A 26,553-nucleotide genomic window follows, 5' to 3' on the forward strand; every position below is an offset into this window, starting at 1 on the left:
CTGTAACACTGTGATTAACGAAAAACAACAAAAATTCTAGCATTTCATCTAGTCTTAAACTGAAACAGTATGGCTCTCTGACATATTTTACTCTTTTGTTCTTTTTCTCTCATTTCTCTCCATTGTGCTCATCTGAAACATGTTCTCTCTGTCCCGGTAGGCACAAATGTAAACGAGCTCAACTCTAGGTCACCTACCAGAAGAGAAGCAGATCACACGCAAGTCGCCGCGCTGTAATGTAACTTTTTAGTCCCTACTTTCATGCTCTATAAGATTCAGTCCAAAAAGTTAACTCTAAAGGTAACTTCTCAGGGAAAGTGCAGATTCTTAGATTCAGAGAATCTCTTTTCTTCTTTAGCCTGGATCCTTCAGTTTTCACTTCATTGGAATTTCTCAAATTCTGGGTTAGGCTTCCATTTTAATAATCCTACATTAATCTTTCCCTCGTAGAAAGGAATGAGCTAGACAATTAAAACTATGTTTCTTTTTCATGCCAAAGTGAGACACCCCTTAAAGATCAAGTTGTAAGCCCAAATTCTTTAGTTTTTATAAAGAAATGAATATAACTATATCTATCAAACATGGTAGGTATCTCTATATAATAAAAATACCTCTAAAGAAATCTACTTTATGTACTCAATGGATGAGAGAGGTGATCCACTATACAAATATATAATGGAATTGAATTTTTTATAAAATACATACTTGTTTGATAGAGTACAAGACTTGTATTTCATAAGTTAAACATGTATTTAACTTAAAAACATGTGTTATGTTTACAAATCCAGAATATTAAATTCTTGAAAAACACATCATGTGTTGAAGCATAAAAATTAAGCACGTTTGATGCTGTACATCTTACAATGATTACTTAGGAGTCATCTGAGTCCATCATCCATATATAAATGACAATAAAGCTACATCTAATTAGATTTAGACTTAGAAGGTACCTTCCAAAGCTGACTAGGGTAGTCAATTGATCATAAACTAACACAAATAAATTAACTATTTGACTTATTATTTGCTGAGGTGTGTATCATATTTCACAGAGCTTTTAAGTTTCAAACGCAAAAAAACATTTTGAAGAGCAATTTCCAGAAAAGTTTTAAATCTTTCCATTTATTAATAATATTAATAAAAGTCAACTTTCAACATTATTTTAAATATTGATTTAAACCTTATGCTGAGTTGAGAATTTATGAAACTTATTCTTTGATTCAATCAACAAGTATTTACAAAGTGTTCAGATATGTCTAATATTGCTTTGCAACTTACAGTCCAACCAACAATTTATAGGGAAAATATCACAGGTAAAGTTGGCAAGAAGAATAATTTTAATGAAAAGACAATGCAATTATAAAAAATTCACTGATGGCTTTCATATTAAACTACATCAGAATATTTTAGCACAACTATTTTTCATTATGGTTAAAATCAGATTCTGGAGCCAGCAACAAAACTAAAAAGTTTATTGAAGTCTTTTGATGAAAATCATAGGCTTTTTTATTTTGTAAATAAGAATAGCAGGCTTTTTTTATTCCCCCTAAATCAAGAAACTGTGGAATGCTCTGTTCCCCTTCCCAGCATCCAGAGTCATCTACCCTGTTTTAGAATTCAATCTGCAAACAGATTAAGCAGCTGAGTTTGTGCAAAGTGTGTTTGCTCTACGCTAAGAACCCTTGTGTGATACTATGGTGACTCCCCTGACACCTCGAAGAGAACTACAGACAGTTCTTACTCATCAGCAGGGAAACCAGGCTGAGAATTCACAATTTCTTTGTAACCTCAACTTCTTCATAGAAATCAGTATTTGGCCAAGAGGCAGGAAAGACTTTGTTAGCTCTTCTTTTTTTTTTCTGTCAGTACCACTCAAAAGACTCAGGATGCCCTATATTTCAAAAGGAAATGTTTTACACTGATCTTTGATATTTTAATTACGCAATTAAAAATCAGCAGAATACATGCACATTTTAAGTAACTGATTTTTTTAAGAAAAGCAAGGAAAGAAAAATTCTAAATAGTTGATACATTTCTTCTTGAAAATATGTTTAAAAGTTTACAATTTTTTTCCTACATCTTTTTGTCTCATCTATTCATTATATAGTTACAGTTTACAAGGTAATTTGAAACACATCAGTGTAAATCTGGCCTATAGTAAAGATGACATGTGACAAAAGTGACTTCACTGTAAAACCTAGATCTTGAGAGATCTAACCTTACAAGCTTGCTTGTAAATACTTTTGTTTTAAGTAACTACGTGTTGCTTAGGCATGTTAAGTGTAGTAAAATACATTTTAAAAATCCCTCGGAAAACTTTTTGTTCTAGGCCACAAGAAGCATATCTGTAGATGGAAAGACAGATGGAAAATAAAATATAGCATAAAGAATCATAGAGTTTTAAATCTCTTGTGATGATAAAAACATCCTTTAATGGATTGGTGTATCAGTTTTCTCTGTAATAAATGAGGATTACGGATGGTCCTTGGCAAAACCACTAAGAGAAGTTTTTCTTACAAAGTTCCTGTGCTCTTAACCTGCTCTTTAGTTCTCTCTGCCTCCATATGACTCTCCAAAACCCAGCGCATCAGCAAAAGAGCGATCTAAAAGCTAAATCACAATGTGCTCTTCTTCCACAAACCTACACATTTTTTCAAGAGAAGTACATAAAGAAAGTAATGCTTAACTCAAGGGAATGGATTTCCACTGGTGAAATTTTAGGCTTTATGACACCTGGGCCAAGAAGCTATTTTCGGGTAATGAGGTCTGGCATTCACTACATTTTACCCTGTGAGTGATTATCTGCCTATAAATATTGGCTGGCTTATGAATGGTAATTCTGCACAACCTTCCTTTCCAGGAATACTCCTATACACTAAAATATTTAAGAAAATTTTTTGACTCTGAAAGAAATTAAAATATAAATTTAAAAGTCTACAATTATTAGAAATAGCATAGGGTCACTCTACACTATTACTGATTTTAGGTCTTTTAAATGTAATTACACTTGATGGAAGTTGGTAGTTAGAACAAGGGTTAAAAGCTGATCTCTACGAAGTAAGAGATCGCAATGCTGAGAAGAGAGAAAGGAGTGGTGGCACCAGTGAGGGGAGGTGGGCAGGACCAGCCATAAATGTCATCCTTTTCTATGAAACTAGTAAGATCTGGGTACTGGGTGGGGATAAAAAATTTTTCTCTAGGGCCTAAAGTAGATCAGAGCACATCTGAAATTCTCCTGGGTATGCCTGACCCGATCCGCTTTTATTTTGTCATTCCATCAAACTATTAAGTTGTTCTGGTTCATTTGTTCATATGCATTTATGGAGTACCTACCTTACAGCAGGCAGCTGTGCGAGTATTTGGAGGAGATGGGGATACAAAGATGAACAGAACACCGTCCAGAGCTTGGGAAAGCTCAATGATGGGTAATTTTGCAGTGAGTGGAGTAGACAGGAAACAGATACACAAAACAATGATAACACCTTGATGATTAAGGTCTCTCATAAAGGTATGGACTAAGTACTATGAAAATAATAAAGAATGAAAAAATAAAGAAGGGGTATAAAATAAAATAAACCATAGGGGTAACATTTAGACTAGACTTTAAGGAGTAATAAAAATTTGGCCAGGTACTAAAAGGGAGGAATATGTTCTAAATAGAAGAAATAGCATGTGCAGACATATTGTGGGAGGAAATGATACTAGAACAATGGGAGAAGGCCAGTGATGGGCCTCATACATCATGCTAAGCTGTTTATACTTTAGCTTGTAGGGGGTGAAGGGCCCCTGAAAGATTTTAAATAGGGAAGTACTATATCCTGATTTATGTTTTAGAAAAATTAACTTTGGTGGCAGGGAGGCAGATAAACTTGAGAGAGCTAGAGGCAGGTACTACACTAGTTTTCTGATTATTCCGACAGTTTAGAGGAGGGACGATGAGGGCCTGAATTAATGCGATTAACAAGTGAGGATGGGGTGGAGGGAATCAGGAGACACTTAGGCAGTGAGACAGACTGATGGCAAAGTGAATGTGACCGGTAAGGAAGAGTGAGGGAACAGGACGGTGCTGAAATTGCTGATGACTATTAACTGAGACAGGAAATACAGGAGAATGGGAAGGCTTTATTTTCAGGGGAGTAATTTTAATACTATAACAACACACAGAAGAGAGTGATGTAACTTTCTAGGAAGTTGGAGAAGGCTTTGTAGAGAAGGGGCAATTGAACTAGTCTTGCTAGTTTGACGACTATGATGATACTAATAATATAATTTATACAATGCTTATAATAAAGTAACTGGCACTGAACTAGGCATTTTACATGCTATCTAGTTTATTCCTTTCATCGACGCTGCCTATGAAGCCAGTATTACTGTCAGAATTTTTTAACTGAGGAACTTTTGCTTCCAGGAGTTAAGTAATTTGCCCCAAATCTCATAGGTAATAAGTAGGAAAGCAGGGATTCAAACATAAGTCTGTCTGACTTGACTACAAAGGCTGCCTCTTTCCTCTATGCTGCACTGAATCTCATAGGATGAACAATTTTCTCATGGGAGAAAAGGGCAAAAGGCTCCAAGCAGAGGCACTAACACATATAAGGCATGGGCAGAGCCCTTCTGAAGAATGAGATAGTACGGTGTGGAGTGAAATGACAAGAGAAGGAGAGACTATGCCATATGCATTGTTCTAAAAACATTACGTGTATTATCTCATCTAATTCTTAGAACATTATGAGGTAGGAGTATTATTGTCCACATTAGCACAGTGTTTTAAAATAAAATGTTCAAGTTCTCATACCTATGCATACTGAATTCAGAGTCTGAGATTTAAATCACCAGGCTATATTGTTGAAGCTATATGAGCATCTTTACTTATTTTTTACCATCATCATATATTAGTTTTATAATAAAAATATAATTAGGAATGGGCCATTGAATTTAATAGTTAGGAAATTATTGGTAATCTTAAGAACAATTTCAGTCTAAGAGCTAGCCATAGTGTATTGAGTAGCAGAGGAGTAAATGGGAATTGAAAAATTAGAGATAGTGAATACAGATCAGTTATTCAAGAAATTTGGTTGTGAAGGGAAAAGCGGAAATGTGGACCTTTTTAGTTTAAATTGTAATTATTGCCTAGAATACTGACATATTTACAAAGGATCTTCAAAAATAATTGCTAATAAAAGTAATTTCAGATTATATGGAGAATACTAATACCATCTAGCGAAGTCTTAAAAGTAGTTTTCCTAGAAAGTTACCCTCCTAAACCCAGTAAAATAGGCTGATGTTCACATTAACTGCAATGAAGATACACTCCCCAATTGAGGGCAATTAAAATGAAATTCAATATGGGGGTTGAATATGAAAAGGAAAGCCTGACACTATTTCATCTAGGTCTTATTTCAGGAAATCAGAATAAAAGATTTAACATTTAAATTAAAATTTAACATTTAACTCTTGTAAATGACATAATTGTTGCACTTAAACTATCCATGGATTGATACCATCCCATTGACAAGTTTTGATCTGTCTGTGGTTAAATGTGAAGAATAAGGACAATCCAGCGAGTTTTTCAAAAGGTTAAACGTATTCAATTTAAAGCAGTATCTACTTCTTGGTATACAAACTTATTTCTTTTACAAAATGATAATCATAGTTGATGAGATCTAAAAATAAAAAGTTGACAACATTTCCAAAGAATTTTTAGAAATCTAATTGGCCTCTGGGAAACACTGTTTAGGGAATTTTAGTCATGTATAGAAATTAAAGGATTGCATGTAAAGAAAACTTTGAAATTTGTAATTATTTGTAGACTTTAAGCAAATAGAGCTAAATCAGATCCTGACTGTCAAAAGTTACTGATTTGTAATCTACAGTGAAATGAAATTTACCTATATATCTTGATGTTCTTAGAATGTTAATGTACATTGTGAATAATTGGATACAGTTTCTCACTGAATATAAACCTAATCTTTAAACCTACAAAAAGTATAATACTTACCATAAATCACAAGTTTCAAGGTACACTGATAGTAAAGATTAATATGCATAATTCCTAATCTGTTTTAAAATGATCTTGATTACAGATTTACCTGACCTTGGGCTATTAATCAAAATATAATTTCAGGGATGTTGGGGAAATGGCTGAGATGACTTATTTTCAGATAAAAAGTAGTGAGAAGTAAGAAACCTTGAACTTAGCACTACTTCATACTGTGAAACTGGAAAAAATTATTATAGAAAAAGGTATGTCTTAGAAATTGAAGGTGATTAGGTAGGCAAACGCTGTAATGCTGTTAACAATACATAAAGAAGGGCTCAGTTAAAATGACAAGTTCTATTGCATTAAAGTTGCCATAGGAAATTCTGCTATAATGTTCAAGTCCCATAAGATGACAAGTAACTTCTTTGTCTGATAAGTTATTTGTTAACATTTTGCTTGCTCTCATAAGGACTGACTTATTATGCAGCTTTATTTAAATTTTAATAAAAATGCAAAGATCATTGAAACTAAACAAATATAATTATGCATTGTGAAAATTTGTATTGAATACTTCAGAAGAACAACGCATGAAAATTAATTTCACTGTCCCGGAGTCTATGTGCCTAGAGGTCTCAAGACTGCAAGGTCACACATGATCTCAACTCAGGCAGGATTATCGTGAAGCTCAATGAGTAAAGTTGGTAACCTGACTGCATCTTCACCTTGTTAATAACTTTACCTATTACCTATGAAGTGATTTTAATAGTATGGCCTCCATGAACCGATGAAGATCAGTTATTACATAAAAATGGTTTGCCGTAAATAGTAACCATAATTCCCAAGTAAATGACTTTTTGATCCCAAATACGGATATGAGAGGCAAAGTAAAAAAGTTCATTTGGTTCAATCTACTTTTGTCTTAAACTATTAACAGTAGGAATAACAGATAATATATTATTTAGTTGCCAAAAGAAAGTGGTTTTGTTTTGTTTTGTTTCATGCTTTTGAAATAATGCGAGATCATTTTACTTACTTCTGAACTTTGTCACTGGCCGCCTGGGAGGCCTCCACGGCACGCTGAAGCTCTAATTCCATGTTTGCTCGATCTGTCAGAGCTTGCTGCAGTTGGGTAGCCAGTTCCTCATTTTGTTGTTGAGTGATGGAAACAATGTTCTCTCTATTTTTTAAAGCTTTTTCATAGGTACTAAGGGTATGGTTAAACTGATCCTTCAGATTTTCTTCTTGTGATAAAGATTTGTGTAAACTGAGAAAATACAAAAATAAATAATTTAAACATAAATAAGTAGGCTGACTGACCAATAATCTATTTCACAAAAATCTCAAGTTAGAAACATCCATTTCTAAAAATCAAGCAAGATATACTTACATAGGTAAATGAAAATAATTTTTATATCACAATATTATACTTGATAATTATTCCATTTCTCTGCTTCTAGGCTGAAAGCTACCCAGACAAATGATTATCTATGCTATCAAAGCATCCAAAAAGATGCTGCAAGATGTTAATTTAATTATATCAGTGTAAATATTACACTCAATTTTCTCTAAAAGGAATAGCAGAGAACTGGAAAATAAAGTATCTCTAGGTAAATAAAAGAATATAATAAGCTGACTGCAAAGAAGTGAGAAGAGAATGGGCATCAGTTTAGTAGATCCAGGGTCTATTCAGCTGAGCACTTAATGAGAATGAATGAGGTTTGTACAAATATCGATCAGCCTTATACACAGCATTTTTTACCTGCCACAGTTGAGATATAAATGAACTTAACACTAGTCAGACTGCACAGAAATGATATGTATTCAGATATATTTTCTTTTTGTTAATCTTATGCCAAATACATGCACTCATTAACTCATATAGAGAAATAGCATATAAATTAAGACTAAATGAATGCAGAAGAAAATGCAGACAAATAGAATCCTAAAATGCTAAAGGTCAAATCTTTGATATGTCATTACACCTACCACCTGAGGTTATTTTGAAATGGCACCAAGCACCTCACTCAATTAAATAAAGACATTTTGAAAATATAAATATTTAATAAGGGAAATTTAAAATCCACACAGGAGATGTTCTTTTTTTATTAAATAAAATCATTTCAGTATATGCATACAAAAGAAATGTCGATGGGAGACTTGCGGTAAGACAACCTAACTATATAACACAGTTGATAATGTGAAAGAAGGTAAGTAATATAATTCTTAAAGCTGCAAAAAGCAAGTCAGGGAACTTTAGCACTGGCCGAATATCTAGTCTGATACTGTATTTAAAACTGTTCAAACTAAAGTAATTATAACTGCCTTCCTTCTGTTTAAGTAACCTGTAAGCCTCTCCAGTGTGCTCTCTTTGGAGAAGTGTCACACAGAAATAACATAGATGTGAACAGGGACAGTTAGCACACCAGCAGAAATCATTTCAGGATTCAAGTTAGTCCCTGAGAAGAGAGACTGCTGCTCAACTGCGGTCAACTGATTACTACATATGAAATAAGAATGGTGTAGAGCGCCACATCGTAGAGAGCAAAAAAGTATCTTTCTTCATGGTTTTCACATCGTTATTTATCTAACCCTTATCTCATTTCTTCTTGGTTCTTTCTACCAATCCATACGCCTAAAGACTCCTGTCTCTGGTCCCCTTTCCTATTCCTTCTAGGTCCTCTCACACTTGCTGCATCTCTCCTATTCCAAGGTCCAATGTCCTTCAGACCACCCTCTTTGTCTACTTGAAAGATGCAAGAAAGAAAGAAACTAAAACAAACAAAAACCTTTAAAAACATAAGTCTATGTTCTTTACATTTAAAAGATTATTACTTACTTTTTAATCATTAATTACATTTTAAATTACATAAAGCACACAAATCTAAAGCATTCAGCTTGACAGAATGTGAAGAATAAAATACAGAACAAACCCAGAAGGAGACTCGCCAGTCCTCCCAGTTGATCCCCTCTCCAAAGGCAGTCACTCATCCAACCCACTAAGATAAGTATTGCCTGTTTTTGAACTTTTTGTCTGGCTTATTTCGCTTAACATAAAGTTTATGAGATTCACCTTGTTGCATGTAGTTTATTGTTTTTTATTGCTCTGAATTAATTTATCTGTTATATACATACACCACAATTTATTTAACCATTTCCCCAGTGGTGTTGTGAATATTCTTGTACATGTCTTTGATGGACCTAAGTACTCATTCCTTTTTTGCTTGTTTTTTCTAGCTTTATTGAGATATAACTGACATAGTAGTCATTTCCGGAGCAGAATTGCTCCATAGGGTGTATATATGTTCAGAGTTAGTAGACGCCGCAAACGGTTTCCCAAATTGGTCACGCCAATTTCCACTCCCATCAGCGACATATGGGGTTCCGGTTGCTCCGCAGGCTCCATTAGAGTGGGGCCACCAGCCCTTTACCTTTAGCCATTCCACTCTCTGAATGTTATCCTTTGATGAATGTAAGTTCTTAATTTTAATGAAGTCCAATTTATCATTGTTTCTTTAATGACAGTATGTTTTGTGTCCTTTTGAAAAAATCTTAGCCTACTCCATTCCTTTATATTTTAATCTTACATATATGGTCTCATTTAAAACTCCCAGTGGACTAGCTAGGATGTCTAAAACACTAGTCATTATATGCTAACCAATTAAATAGTAAGAATCAATGATTCAGTTTGTAAAATCTCATCATCATTAAGATCATGGTATCCCAATGTAATTCCCTAATCATTCATTACTTCCTAGTCTTCTATCATTTGATCTTTTTTTCTTGGCAAATTTATACCCGATTTTGATTTTTCTCTCAGATGGACCTGTGACTGGGACCCTTTACTTCAAGCCCAAAAGATACTCATCATTTCAAATGTCTTGGAAACCTTTAAAGTCCCATCAAAACTTTCTCAAACAGAAGCAGTAGCTGGAGTGATCTTTTAAAAAGATTAATTAGACCCTGTCACTTAAATCCTGCAGTAGAATCCCACTGCACTCAGAATAAATCTCTAAAGATGATAATAACAAATTACATATTTTAACTCACTAAACTTCACAACAACCTATGAGAGAAGCCCTATCAATATTAGGGCTGATGAAGAAATCGAAACAAAGAGAGGTAAGTAATTTAATTCATCTCAACATCTAGCACAGCCAGAATCTGAACCCACCCTGTCTTCGGACTGGAACACTCCTCTCCACCTGCTACATCTGGTCTCTGTATCTCCTCATCTTTCAGCCAGACTTGGGGTTTCTCCAGTACATCAAGCTTTTCGTGCTGAGGCACTTGTTTGGAACGCCCCTCTGTCCTCTATCTGACAAACTCCTACTCATCCGTTGGGTCTCAGCACAAATGCTGCCTTCTCCGACAAACCTTTTACGACTCTTCAATCTAAATTTTGTTGTTCCCTCTGTGATTCTGTCTCATTAATGCTACTCTTTTCCTTCTTAGAACTTATAATAATTTGTAGTTTTTTTCAGTTTCATCTTATGACTTACTTCCCAGTTCCAACATATTAATACTCCATTTACAGAGGGCAATTTTTTTTAATGGGAAGAATGCATTCCTTAAGAACCTCAATAAATCAAAATGTTTACAATTCTAAAAAAATTTTCTCAGGGGAAGAAAGGTGAAATAGAGGGGCTGTATTTCCAGCACATGTAAATCTGTACCACTGCAGCACATTTCATTTTAGTGCTGCTTCTCCCTCAGAGTGCTCTTCCCTGAATTATAAAAAGGGCCACATTATTTAGCTTTCCTCACAGAGTCACATCACATTCAACCTCTTTTCAAAGTTATTGATTTTCGATGCATTCTCAGCATGGCAGCAGCATACAATTTATTGGCACTTAAATGACATGTTATGGGAAAATATTTTAAGTTATAGTAAGAATAAATGATAAAACAATAGCAGAAGTGCCATTACATCACTCTCTTAAGTTCCAAAGCACGTAACCAATAGTGTGCCCCACACGATATTGACATAGGATGCTATTTCTGTTGATCATGAGGTTAATGAGGTAATATCATAGGTAAAGTTTCAATTCACTCTTCCAATTTGGAAATTATGTAATTCTTAATGAATTAAACTTTTCTAATTAGGTATAGAAACAAGATTTTAAAAATATTTTACCTAATAATCTTCCACATTATCATAATTCTAATCCACATCAAATGAGACTGCACATTATCTCTTACAATGGACTCATTACATTGAGTCCAACAGCAGGCCGAGGTAGAAAATGCCCTTCACTGGGCACTATACCAGCAAGTAGCATGTAACAGCCTTCCTTTCTGTAGCGCTTTCTGTCTTAGTTTCAGTCTCCGGTCCACTCCCTCATGTCTGTGGGTCTGACTGTTTTCCTGGTCCCCAACTCTCTGTACGGCCTCAGTTTAAAATATCTTGGAATTATCAGGTTTATGACTCACTTTTATGCTTTGGTTGCAGATATTTATGTTCTCCTCAGCTTGTCTGCTTTCCTGCTTGTTGAACTCTCTCTCAATTGTAACGTCACACATGGATTCAGCTTATTCTTGCACCTGGTACTTTTCCATTTATACCAAGTTTTGATGCTACTTTTCCTGGCTTCCTCTTCTGTCTGCAGGATCAGGTATATTACTTCAGTCCTTCCAGGAGATCACGTTACTCACCATCCCACAATATGCACTTACCCTTCTGCTTACGATTCATTTATTTCCAGTAAGTGCTCAATCAATCGTGTGTTCTACATAAGCTCTTTATTTTAACTGGATAAGTATTTTTGGATTAAAAATTTACAGGTGAGGTACCACAGTACAGACCAATAGTTCTTAACAAGGAGTAATTTTGTCCCTCAGGGGACATTTTGCAACTTCTGGAAACATTTTTATTTGCCACAACTGGAGGGAGGCTGCTGCTGGCATTCAGTGGGTAGAGGCCAGAGATGCTGCTAAACATCCTACATTGCAGAGGACCCCCACAACAAAGAATTATCCAGTCTAATACGTCAAGAATGCCAAACCTGGTATAGATGAAAAGGTATCAGTTTGGACTTTGGAGAAGCAGATTCAAATTTCAGTCTTGTCATTCACTCTGAATGACCTTGGGAAAAATACTTTACCCCTTTGAGTATTAATTTCCTCAACTCTAAAGCATTGACAAAAATCTCATGGAGTTCATATGAGAACAAAATGGGGGATCTGTCTATGTGAAACTATCTTGCACAATACCTGGCAAAGAATGGGCTTTCATATACATGTATAATTTTTAAAAGAAATAATTTATTTTAAATTAACCTTGTCTAAAGTCTTATACAATACTTAGACATTTTATAAACACTGTGATGAAAAACAATTGCCTGTTTCTACAGGTTTTTCATGAATTGGGAGAAGGAAATTAGTTTTCCTGACCTTTATCACGTACTGATAACATTCTTAAATCATTCTGAAAAAAAAAATAGGCGGGTTTGGCTTGTAGTACTGAATTAAAATAAATAAAGACAAAGTAAGAATAAAAGGCAGAAGTATGTGCTACTTCTCATAAGCATACATTTTCTGAGAGGAAGGGTCTGTTTTTACTTCCTGGTTTACTGCATCAATTAATTTCATCTGAGTTTCTGACCTAGGTGATTTGCCTTTTCTCTGAAGAACTTCTTTTAACATTTCCTACGAGGAGGGTGTACTGGTGACAAATTCCCTCAGTTTTTGTTTGTGTGAGAAAGTCTTTATTTCTCCTTCACTTTTGAAGGATCATTTCACTGGATACAGAATTCTAGGTTGATGTCCCAAGTTTTAGTCTGACATTCAAGGTGCTCCAAAATTCTGTTCCACTTTTCAGACTTCTTCCTACCGACTCTATCAAATTTTTTTATTTTAGCCAAATGGAAATATAAACTGTTCTTTGAAAACACCCTCACCCTTTTCACTTTAGATTACTGCTCACACTGTCGCCTCCACCTGGAACGCTCTTTCCCTATCCCCCACGTGCCCTCTCACCACACTTCAAGATCCAGAAGAACGGCCACAAGCGTCATGCAGTCACACTCTGCATCCTGCGCCAGGAGACACTCTCTCCTCTCAGCTCCCACACTCTTCGCATATCCCTTACACGATATCCATCACTTTCTACTACCCTTCATAGCCATTGTAGACTTGTTTTGTCTTCCCCACTAGAATCTAATACTACTGAAAGAAGAGAGCATGTTTTCATCGTTGTTTCCTTCTAGGGCCTAACACGGTGGCTCCGCTATAGGAGGCATACAAAAAGTATTTATTGAATGTTGTTGTTTAAATGCTCCATTTGAACAAGTGGGATCTAGTATTATAAAAGAATCACATCAATTTCATTCCCTTCCTTTTCTCCTTACCTCACTGTGCAGCCCCCTTTGCTCCACTGCTTTCCCTCACCCACACTCCATTCCACTACACTTTTGTTGAATATTTTTAAAATAAACTTTTTGTTTTGAGATCATTGTAGATTCATATGCGGTTGCAAGAAATAATACAAAAAGATCCCTGGTGCGCTTCACCCATTTTCCCCCAATGGTAAGGTTTTATAAAATTATCGCATAATAGCACCACCAAGACGTTGACATTGATATAGTCAACATACAAATCAGTTACATCCATACAAGGATTCCTCATGTTTCCCTACTTCCCTACTTCCCTACCATCCTATCCCCTCCTTAAACCCTAACAACCAATAACATGTTTCCCATTTCAATAATGTCAAATGTTATACAAATGAAAAAGGTTACTTTTGGGATTGTCTTTGTTCACTTAGCAGAATTCTCTGGGGATTCATCCAGGTTGTTGCATGTACCAATAATTAGTGTTTTTCTGAGGAAATGGTCCATAACTTCTGAGTTGCCATTTTTATGTGTGTAGAGTCATTCATAGTAATCCCTTATCCTTTTTATGTCTGCAAAGTCTGTAGTGATACCCTCTGTTTCATTCCTGATATTGGTAATACGTCTTCTCTCGGCCCTATATGCTTCTTTCTGTTCTTATCTTTATGATTTTCTTCCTTCTGTTTGCTTTGCAGTTATTTTTCTGTTTTTCTTTTTCTATTTTTCTTTCTAGATTCTTGAGGTAGAAGCTTAGATTGTTGATTTGATATATTTCTAATTTTGCTACTGTATACATTTGGTGCTATAAATTTCCCCGTCAGCACTGCTTTAGCTGTGTCCCACAAATTTTGGTATGTTGTATTTTTATTTTCATTCACTTCCATGTATTTTTAAAAAATTTCCCTTGAGAGTTCTTCTTTGACTCATGGATTATTTAGAAATGTGTTGTTTAGTTTCCAAGTGTTTGGAGATTTGCCTGTTATTTTGCTGTTGCTGATTTCTGTTCTGATTTTATTGTGGTCAGAGAATATACTCTGTATGATTTCAATTCTTTTAACTTAATTGGGGTTTGTTTTATGACTCAGAATATGATCTATCTTGGTATATGTTCTATGGGTATTTTTAAAAAGAATATGTATCCTACTGTTGTTGTGTGGAATGTCTAAAAATGTTGATTAGATCCTGATGGTTGATAGTAATACTGAATTTTTCTGTATCCTTGGATTTTCTTCCATCAAGTGAGAGAAAGGTGTTGAAATCTCCAATTTATAATTGTGGATTTGTCTATTTCTCTTTTCAGTTCTATCAGTTTTTGCTTCATATATTTTCAGTTCTGTTGTTTGCTGCATATACATTTAAGATTGCTATGTCTTCTTAGTGGATTGACTTTTATCATAATATAATGCCCCTCTCTGCTAACTTTCTTTGCTCTAAAGTGCACTTATCTGATATTAGAATAGCCACTCCTACTTTCCTTTGATTAATGTTTTAATGATTTACCTTCTATTCTTTTATCTTAATTTATCTATATCATATTTGCTGTTTCTTGTAGATAGCATATAGTTGAGCCATGATTTTTAATCCACTCTGTCAACCTCTGTCTTTTAATTATTATATTTAGACCATTGAGATTTAAGTTGGAGCTTAAGCCTGCCATTTTATTTTTCATGTTCTGTTTCTTGTTCCTGAGGTTTTCCTGTTGTTGTTTGGTTTCTCTGTTTTCTTTTTCCTGCCTCCCTTTGAGTTATTTGAACATATTTTGGAATTCCATTTTTATATATCTACAGTGTTTTTTTGGTGTGTCTCTTTGTATAGCTTTTAAAATTGTTGCTTTAGGTATAATATTATATATACATAAGTTATCATAGTCTATTGATGTCATTATTTTACCAGCTCCAGTGGAATACAGAAAACTTACCTGTCTTTACAATCTTCTGCCCTCCCTTTTTTATAATATAATTGTTTAAAATATATCCTTTACATTATTTAGAACGAAATCAGAGTGTTATAATTTTTCCTTCAACCATCCAACATAATTTAAAAACTCAAAGGGCCTATTATATTTCTCCATATTTTGCTCAGTGTTCTTTCTTCTTTCCTGACACTCCAAGGTTTGTTCTTTTATCATTTACTTTCTGTTTAGATAACCTCCATTAGCCATTCTTTTAGCATAGATCTCAAGACAAAGTCTCTTAGTTTTCTCTCATCCGAGAATACCTTGACTTCTGCCTTTATTCTTGAAGTATATTTCACTGGGTCTAGGATTCTGAATTGACAGTTCTTTTCTTTCAGCCTTTGAAAAACATTGTGCTACTCTCTTCTGGCCTCCAGTTTCTGATTAGAAACCTGCTGTAATTTGAATTGCTTTTCCCCTATAAGTAAGGTGTTGTTCTCTGGCTGCTTTCAAGATGATGTCTTTGTCTTTAGTTCTCAGAAGTTTAATTGTGATGTATCTTGGTGTGTGTTTATTTGGCTTTCCCTCTTTGGAGCTCTCTCGGCTTCTTGCAGATTTATGTTTCTTGCCACATTTGGAAAATTTTCAGTCATTATTTACATTAGTATTTACATTAATTACATTAGTGTAATTTTTCAGCTCCATCCTCTCCCTTTTCTCCTTCCATGATTCCAATGACACAAACGTTAGATCTTTTATTATAGTCCTCAGGTCCCTGAGGCTCTGACTCTGTTCTTCAGACTGGGTCATGTCTATTGTTCTATCTTCCAGTTCACTGAGTCTCTTCTCTGTCCTTTCAGTTCTGCTATTGAGCCCATCCACTGGGCTTTTCATTGCAGTTATTGTGCTTCTCAGTTCCAAAATTTCCATTTGAAAAATAAACAAATAAACAAAATTTCCATTTCTTTCTTCAATACATTCTATTTCTCAGAAGCATAATTCTCTCTTTCATTAAATTTGAAGGTATACTTTTTTAAATTCATTTCTAGCCACGGTTCCTATTTCATAGTTTCAGTGATGCCCATAACATCCTATTTATTTGTTTGTGATAAAATTTAAGATAGATTATTTTTTTTTGCTTATAAAAATATAAGCAAAATTATATTGTATAGCAGTATATAAATATGAGTGGTTTTGTGACCATAGCCCCCTACTATTTTGCTTCCCAGGTCACCAAATTCATGAAGCATATAATCCACTCTTAGATAGTCAGGAACAGATCCTTCACCAATTTCAAGTGCTGTAGCACATTTAATAATTAATTTTTTTGTATGTGTGAGGAAGACTGGCCCTGAGCTAACATCTGTGCCAATCTTCCTCTATTTTGTATGGAGGTTGTTGCCACAGCATGGCTTGATGAGTAGTGTAGGTCCGTGCTGGGGATCTAAACCTGCAAACCTGGGGTGCCAAAGTGGAGTGCGCCAAACTTAACCACTATGCCACCGGGCTGGCCCTAAATATTTTTTAATGGGTCTTGAGAGTTAGGAGTATGATTGTTACATTTCTTTTCTAGTCAATGAATTCAACAAATATTGAGTGACTACAAGTTTATATCATAAAATGTAGTATCCAGAACCTTTTCAATAAATATTAACACATTGATCACTACATCCACTTTAAAATTCTTGAAATTTTAAGTTCAGAATTAATTGACTTACTTTATAATAAAGAAATTATTTTGTCTCTGAAATAACTTGTTAAAGTTATTTCATTAAATGAAACCAACTAAGGCAACAGAAGTGGCAAATCAGTGGGATCGCTTCACTGTCTGATTTACAAATTAAATCTCCTCAACCACATTCTTAACTGTACTGAATGTATTTCCCTGTAACTGTATGTCATCCACAATTAAGGCCTATTATACTGGAGCATTAGCTAATTTCCTCAAAAATAAGCAAGGAAAGTTAACTATTATTTGCTTGAAAGAGCCTTAGCAAATTAATTGATAACTGGAAAATCCCAAAATATTTGAGGATTAAACAACGTACTTCTAAATAACACTTGAGTCAAAGATGAAGTCTCAAGAGAAAGTGAAAAATATTTTGAATGACATGAAAATAAAAATACAACTTATCAAAGTTTGTGGGATTCAGGAAAAAAAGTGCTTAGAGGAAAATTTATAGCACTGAATAGATATATTAGAAAAGAAGAAAGATCTAAAATCAATAACATAAGCCTCTACCTTAGGAAACTAGACCAAGAAGAGTAATGTAAACATAAAGGAAGCAGAAGAAAAGAAATAAAATTCAGAGCAGAAATCAATGAAATTTAAAACAGGAAATCAATGGAGAAAATAATCAAAACCAAAAGCTGATTCTTTGAAAAGATCAATGTATTAGTTTCATAGGGCTGCCAAAATAAATTACCAGAAATTGGTGGCTTTAAACAACAGAAATTTATTCTCTCACAGTCTGGAGGCCAGAAGTCTGAAATCAAGGTGTCAGCAGGACCACGCTCCCTCCAGAGGCTCTAGGGGAAATCCTTCCCCTGCCTCTTCCAGCTTCTGGCAGCTGTCAGCATTCCTTCACTTGCGGCTGCATCACTCTAGTCTCTTCACATGGTTTTCTCCTCTGTGTGTCTCTCTCTCAAAACTCCCTCTGCCTTTCTCTTATAGGAAGACATGTGATGGCATTTAGGACCTCCCCCGATAACCCAGAATAAGCGCCACCTCTCAAGTTCCTTAACTTAATCACATCTTTTGCCAAGTAAGGTAACACTCAAAGGTTCCAGTGATTTAATATGGATATCTTTTGGCGTGTCATTTTTGGCCTACCACAATCAATAAAACTGATGAACCTCTAGCCAGGCTTACCAAGAAAAAAAAGACAGATGATATAAATCACTAACATCAGAAATGAACCCAAGCTGAACAGGTAAAAGAGAAAGGAATTAAAAAGAGTGAGGACAGTCTAAGGGACCTCTGGGACAAAATCAAGCGCACTAACATCCATGTTATAGGTGTCTCGGAAGGAGAAGAGCGAGACAAAGGGGCAGAAAATCTATTTCAAGAAATAATAGATGAAAACTTCCCTAACCTAAGGAAGGAAACAGACATCCAGGTACAGGAAGCACAGAGAGCCCCAAACAAGATGAACCCAAAGAGGCCCACACCAAGACACATCATAATCAAAATGTCCAGAATTAAAGATAAAGAGAGAATCCTAAAAGCCACAAGAGAAAGTCAAGTTACATACAAAGGAAACCCCATAAGGCTATCAGCTGACTTCTCAGCAGAAAACTTACAGGCTAGAAGAGAGTGGCACGATATATTTAAAGTGCTAAAAGGAAAAATCTTACAGCCAAGAATACTCTACCCAGCAAGGTTATCATTCAAAATGGAAGGAGAGACCAAAAATTTCCCAGACAAGCAAAAATTAAAGGAGCTCGTCAACAAGAAACCAGTGCTACAAGAAATGTTAAAGGGACTGATTTAAGGGGAAAAGAGAAGACCACAAATAGGAAAAATTATCTATTTCCATGATAAGAGGGTAATGGATACAAATGCACAAAAAAGAGGTTAGATATGATATCAAAAACATAAAATGAGGGAGGAGGGGAGTTAAAGAGTAGAGCTTTCAGACAGAGGTCAAACTAAAGAGACCATCAATTCTGTATAGAAGGAGAAAGGAACAGAGAAGGACTACTAAAACACTGAGAAAAAAAAAAGTTAAAAAATGGCAGTGAGTACATACTTATCAATAGCTACTTTAAACGTCACTGGACTAAATGCTCCAATTAAAAGGCATAGGGTGGCTGACTGGATAAAACAACAAGACCCATATATATGCTGCATACAAGAGACACACTTCAGACCTAAAGACACTTACAAACTGAAAGTGAAGGGATGGAAAAAGATAGTCCACGCTAATGGCAATGAAAAGAAAGCTGGGGTAGCAGTACTCATATCAGACAAAATAGACTTTAAAACAAAAACTGTAAAAAGAGACAAAGAAGGGCATTACATAATGATCAAGGGAACAATCCAACAAGAAGATATAACACTTGTAAATATCTACGCACCCAATGTAGGTGCACCTAAATATATAAAGCAATTATTAACAGACATAAAAACAGAAATAGACAGTAACACAATAATAGTAGGGGACTTTAACACTCCACTTACACCAACGGATAGATCATCCAAACAGAAGATCAATAAGGAAACATTGGCCTTAAACGACACACTAGAACAGATGGACCTAGTAGATATATACAGAGCATTCCATCCAAAAACTGAAGAATACACGTTCTTTTCAAATGCACATGGAACATTCTCCAGGATTGATCACATATTAGGCCACAAAACAAGTCTCCAGAAATTTAAGAAGATTGAAATAATACCAAGCATCTTTTCTGACCACACTGGTATGAAACTAGAAATCAACTATAGGAAGAAAATCAGAAAAGCCACAAATACGTGGAGATTAAACAAAATGCTACTGAACAACGACTGGGTCAATGAAGAAATCACAGAAGAAATCAAAAAATACCTGGAGACAAATGAAAATGAAAATACGACATGCTAGAATTTGTGGGATACAGCAAAAGCGGTTCTAGGAGGGAAGTTTATAGCAATACAGGCCTATCTCAACAAACAAGAAAAATCTCAAATAAACAATCTAACAATGCACCTAAAGGAACTGGAAAAAGAAGAACAAACAAAGCCCCAAATCAGTAGAAGAAGGGAAAGCATAAAAATTAGAGCAGAAATAAATGAAATAGAGACCAAAAAAACAATAGAAAAAATTAATAAAACCAAGAGCTGGTTCTTTGAAAAGATCAACAAAATTGACAAACCTTTAGCTAGACTCACCAGGAAAAAAAGAGAGAAGGCACAAATAAGTAAAATCAGAAACGAAAGAGGAGAAATTACAACAGACACCTCAGAAATACAAAAGATTATAAGAGAATACTATGAAAAGCTATATGCCAACAAATTCGACAATCTGGAAGAAATGGATAAATTCTTAGAATCATACAACCTTCCAAAACTGGATCAAGAAGAAGTAGAGAATTTGAATAGACCAATCACCAGTAAGGAGATCGAAATAGTAATCACAAACCTCCCCAAAAATAAAAGTCCAGGACCAGATGGCTTCCCTGGTGAATTCTACCAAACATTCAAAGAAGACTTAATACCTATCCTTCTCAAACTCTTCCAAAAAATTGAGGAGGGCGGGGAAGCTCCCTAACTCATTCTACGAAGCTGACATTACCCTGATACCAAAACCAGACAAGGACAACACACACAAAAAAAAGAAAACTACAGGCCAATATCACTGATGAACATCGATGCAAAAATCCTCAACAAAATACTAGCAAATCACATACAACAATACGTTAAAAAGATTATACACCATGATCAAGTGGGATTTATTCCAGGTATGCAGGGATGGTTCAACATTTGCAAATCAATCAACGTGATACACCACATTAATAAAATGAAGAATAAAAATCACATGATCATCTCAATAGATGCAGAGAAAGCATTTGACAAGATACAGCATCCATTTATGATAAAAACTCTGAATAAAATGGGGATAGAAGGAAAGTACCTCAACATAATAAAGACCATATATGACAAACCCACAGCTAATATCATCCTCAATGGTGAAAAACTGAAACCTATCCCTCTAAGAACAGGAACCAGACAAGGATGCCCACTCTCACCACTCCTATTTAACATAGTACTGGAAGTCCTAGCCAGAGCAATCAGGCAAGAGAAAGAAATAAAAGGGATCCAAATTGGAAAGGAAGAAGTGAAACTGTCATTATTTGCAGATGACATGATTGTATATATAGAAAACCCTAAAGAATCCACCAGAAAACTTTTAGAAGTAATAAACGAATTTGGTAAAGTTGCAGGATACAAAATCAACATACAAAAATCAGTTGTATTTCTATACACTAACAACGAAGTAGCAGAAAGAGAAGTTAAGAATACCATCCCATTTACAATTGCAACAAAAAGAATAAAATACCTAGGAATAAACTTAACCAAAGAGGTGAAAGATCTGTACACCGAAAATTATAAAACATTGCTGAAAGAAATTGAAGAAGACACAAAGAAATGGAAAGATATTCCGTGCTCTTGGATTGGAAGAATTAACATAGTTAAGATGTGCATACTTCCTAAAGCAATCTATAGATTCAGTGCAATCCCTATCAAAGTTCCAACAACATTTTTCACAGAAATAGAACAAAGAATCCTAAAATTTATACGGAACAACAAAAGACCCCGAATAGCTAAAGGAATCCTGAGAAAAAAGAACAAAGCTGGAGGTATCACACTCCCTGATTTCAAAATATACTACAAAGCTATAGTAACCAAAACAGCATGGTACTGGCACAAAACAGACACACAGATCAATGGAATAGAATCGAAAGCCCAGAAATAAACCCACACATCTATGGACAGCTAATCTTTGACAAAGAAGCCAAGAACATACAATGGAGAAAAGAAAGTCTCTTCAACAAATGGTGTTGGGAAAACTGGATAGCCACATGCAAAAAAATGAAAGTAGACCCTTACCTTACACCATACACAAAAATTAACTCCAAATGGATTAAAGACTTCAATGTAAGACCCGAAACTATGAAACTTCTAGAAGAAAACATAGGCAGTATGCTGTTTTTTTTTTTGCTCTTATTTATTTATTTATTTTTTAATTTTTTGTTTATTGCAGTAACATTGGTTTATAACATTGTAAAAATTTCAGGTGTATTTGCAAACCATACATCTGATAAGGGCTTAATCTCCAAAATATATAAAGAACTCATGCATCTCAACAACAAAAAAACTACCAACCCAATTAAAAAATGGGCAAAAGACCTGAACAGACATTTCTCCAAAGAAGATACACAGATGGCCAACAGACACATGAAAAGATGTTCAAAATCATTAACTATCAGGGAAAGGCAAATCAAAACTACAATGAGATATCACCTCACGCCCGTCAGAACGGCTATAATTAACAAGACAGGAAACAACATATGTTGGAGAGGATGTGGAGAGAAGGGAACTCTCATACACTGCTGGTGGGAGTGCAAACTGGTGCAGCCACTATGGAAAACAGTATGGAGATTCCTCAAAAAATCAAGGATAGAACTACCATATGATCCAGCTATTCCACTGCTGGGTATTTATCCAAAGAACTTGAAAACACCATTGCATAAAGATACATGCACCCCTGTGTTCATTGCAGCGTTATTCACAATAGCCAAGACTTGGAAGCAACCTAAGTGCCCATCAAGGGACGAATGGATAAAGAAGACGTGGTACATATACACAATGGAATACTACTCAGCCATAAGAAACGATGAAATCCAGCCATTTGTGACAACATGGATCGACATTGAGGGTATTATGCAAAGCGAAATAAGTCAGAGGGAGAAGGTCAAATACCGTATGATTTCCTTCATTAAGTAGCAGATAATAACAACAATAAACAAACACATAGAGACAGAGATTGGATTGGTGGTTACCAGAGGGGAAGGGGGGAGGGGGGAGGGCGAAAGGCATAATTCGGCACGTGTGTGGTGATGGGTTGTAATTAGTATTTGGGTGGTGAACATGATGTAATCTATGCAGAAATAGAAGTATAATGATGTACACCTGAAATTTATACAATGATATAAACCAATGTTACTGCAATAAACAAAAAATTAAAATTAAAAAGATAATTAATCAAAGTGATTTAGAAATAACTATGTGGAGAAATAGGGAAAAAAAAAAAAAACAACGAAACGAAGCGGGGATCATCACTACTGACCCCAGGGACATTAAAAGGATAATAAAAGAATGTTATGAACAAATCTATGTCCACAAATTTAATAACTTAGACGAAAAGGACCAAATTCCTTGCAAGATACAAAGTACCAAAACTCATACACAAAGAAATGGATAATCTGAATAAATCTTTACCTATTCAAGAAATTGAATCAATAATCAATAACATTCCAAAAAGAAAGCACCAGGCCCACATGGGTTCATCAAACACTTAAAGAAGAAATGATAGCAATTCTCTACAATCTTTTCCAGAAGGTAGAAGCAGAGGAAACACCTCCTAACACAATCTAGGAGGCCAGCATTACTCAAACACCAAAACCAGATCAAGACATGGTAAGAAAGGAGAACTTACAGACTAATCTCTCTCATAAATATAGATGCAAAAATCCTTAGCAAAATATTAGCAAGTCAAACCCGATAAAATAGATAAAGAATCACGCACTACGACCAAGCAGGATTTATTCCTCGTATGTAAGCCCAGTTCAACATTAGAAAATCAATTGATATAATCCAGCACAAAACAGTCTAAAGAAGAAAAATCATTTTATCATATCAATAAATGAAGAAGAAAGATTTGAAAAACCCCAATACTCATTCACGAAAAAAAAAAAAACAACCTCTTAGCAAACTAGGAATAGAGAAGAAATTTCTCAACTTGATACAGAACATCTACAAAAAACCTACAGGTAACATCAACCTTAATGGTGAGAAATTAGATGCCTGATACATAGCTGTTGATACAATTAATTGGGTTATTGAATTGTTGAATACAGGGTCCAGTCAGAACATGCATGTTGGAAGCACATGTTTTGTTTTACTTGGAATTGGGTGGCTGCATGATGACACCTCAAGCTCTGCTTCCCTTCTTCACATAAATGAATGACAACTGTGTGCTGGGCACTTTGCTAGGGCTAGAGATAGAGTCGTGACTAAACACACATTTCAAATTATTATAAATGCTATCAAGGAGGGGATGTGACATGTGACTTGAATTTTAAAGATAAGAGTAGGTATTAGTTGGAAGAAGGGTGGAAGAAGAATTTCAGGCATAGGGAAGAGCACGTGCAAAGGCCTTATAATAACGGGCAGGATGGCTGAGGAGCTAAGTGAAGCCCAGTGCTAGTGTTAGTGGGTGGGATTAATCACATAGGCCTTTTTGGAACATGAGAAGGATTTCGGTCTTTGTCCTCAGGCAAATGAGAAGCTACTGAGGGATTTTAAAGAGAAGATAACAAGATTTGTCTTCTTACAAAACTGCTCTGGCCAGCAGGTGTTTTGTGTATCTCCATCACCTCATGGGACTACCAGCCTCTAACTGGTCAGGCTCACCTTCCTTCTCTGAGTGGGATAGCTCTGAATTTCAAGAGGACATGGAACTCTACTGAGGCTCAAATCTAGGAAACACAATAAAGTTCTAGAACCTTTTAGTTACTTAGGCCAGATATACTACTTATGAAGACTTTTTGTTTTGTTTTGTTTTCTACCAGGAATTCCAAGTCACTAAGTTCTAAAGGTATTGTAGTCTGGTTTAAAAGACGGGATTTCTCTTGGACCTAATATGGGATGATCTCGTTTCAGATCACATTGTCTATGCTTGCCTCTTCACCTTCTCAACTTCTAGTCAAGGCTCTGCAATCTGCTCTGTCGACAACTGCTCCAATCATCTCGCTGCTAAATATAAAAGACACTTTTTAATCTTTATCTTATTTGACCTATCTGAAGCCAATCCTTTCTGGAAATGCTTTCCTTCCCCGCTTTCCATGAAAATACAGTTCTGGTTTTCTGCTTCATCAAAAGTATTTCTTGAGGCTTCTCAAACTTCTTTGGGTAAAGGAGATTTTTCCTCTACTGAACCCTTCACTGTTGGTGTCTTCTCATTTTACTCACTCTCCCTTGATTTCATGTCACTCCCATGGCTCACTTAGTTATCTATACAGGTAATGACTCCTAACTCTGAAGTATTTCTCTGCAGCTCAGATTTCTATCCTGAGGACTAGATCTACATCATCACCTAGCAGACATCGCCACTTGACCACCCTGCAAATATCTACAACTCAGTATGTCTCAAACTGAACTCAACATCTCATTTTATACCCCTCTCCAAATCAGCCCTCACTCTTCCTCCCCTCTCAGTGGGCACCCCTCTCTACTCAATGTTCACACCCCCAACCTACGCATCATTCTTGACATCCCTCTCTCACCACACCATCTAATCAATGCTTGTGATTTAAACTTAAATCTCCCTTGCATCTTTCTACTTCTTTCCAGCCCCATTTACCATTATCTTAATTTAGAATGTCTGCTTTTATTTTCTTGAGTGGATTACTACAGTAGTCTTTTCACTTTTTTCTGGCTTTGAGTGAGTTTTCTAAAGCACAAATATGAACATATCGCTTCCGGGATGAAACATTGAGCCTATCCTCTTTTATTGACTAGCTCCTACTCAACCTTCAGATCTCAGCTTGGATACGAGTTTCTCTAAGAAATCTGACCTGTTGTCCAGATTAGGTGATCCTCTCATGTGATCCCATAGTATTCTGACCTTTCAACTGGATGCGTGCTAAGCAATTGTTTTTTTTTTCACCATTTGATCTCTAGTGCCCAGAAAAGATACTAAAAAATATTTGTGGAATTGATTACTTTATTACTGGTTCCTTAGGCCCGCTTCATGTGGTTCTTAATTTTTCATGTTTTAATGGCTGCCTAGAATCTTTGTGATTGGTATGTGTCCTGCAGGATATACGCTATGGATATGTAGTACCGGTCTGTGGTTAACAAATGGGGCTGACAGGTTGATTGCCTTGTGAACGCTAAGAGTAATAAACAGCCTAAGATTTGAAAAGGAATTGAAAGAAAGAAAAGTAAGTGAAAATAACTTTGATGAGTTATTCTATTCTGGAGGGATTTTAAATTGACTCTCATTACTATAGCATCACTGTGGCTTTCGGCAGTTTTCCTGGAATGCTACTAGAAACAAGTGCTCCTGGAGGCCCCCCTGGTGGCTGAGTGAACATTTGCTTGTAGTGAAATAATCTTTGAAAGGGGTCATTCAATCAATAGATATTTATTGAGCAACTATACGGATATAGTGCCATGTGCATAGTAAATGCTTGGGGACACAACAGTGACCGCAGCAGATAAAGATGTCTGATCCTGTAGAGATTTTGCTCACCATTTTATCTTTACTGCCTGGAAGAGCTGCTTAACAAATATTTGTTAATTAATGAATTAATATTTCTTAAGGTCTGATTCTAACCTGAATCATTCTGGCCTTCCATTCTAGACGTGGTATTGCATGGCAGATCTGTGGATAAGGAAGAAGGAGGGCTATGATAGGATTCTCCTGGGGGTGACGTCTACATCTCTCCTATTTTCCTTTATTTCTCTGATTTTTACAATCATTTTACCATAATTTAGTGTAATCATCAATAAATGTTAGCTCGTGAAATTTAAAGCAGGTCTCTTTATAGTGAATAGAGTTATAAGAAATTACCTTTCATCATAA

General features: G+C 35.5%; 1 protein-coding gene across 12 annotated transcripts in view; it reads right to left on the reverse strand.

Annotated features, from left to right (window-relative positions):
* MIPOL1 (mirror-image polydactyly 1) overlaps positions 1-26,553 on the reverse strand; it is a 310,457-nt gene that overhangs the window by 62,935 nt on the left and 220,969 nt on the right. For 11 of the 12 annotated variants that reach the window (XM_058540696.1, XM_058540695.1, XM_058540694.1 and 8 more), the window contains one exon: positions 7,011-7,241. In XM_058540696.1, the coding sequence (XP_058396679.1) occupies positions 7,011-7,241 (231 nt within the window). Of the gene's footprint in view, positions 1-7,010; positions 7,242-26,553 lie in introns of those variants that run through there. The other variant, XM_058540703.1, reaches the window with a different exon arrangement.

Source organism: Diceros bicornis, chromosome 5 (assembly GCF_020826845.1).
Source record: "Diceros bicornis minor isolate mBicDic1 chromosome 5, mDicBic1.mat.cur, whole genome shotgun sequence".
NCBI classification, from domain to species: Eukaryota; Metazoa; Chordata; class Mammalia; order Perissodactyla; family Rhinocerotidae; genus Diceros; species Diceros bicornis.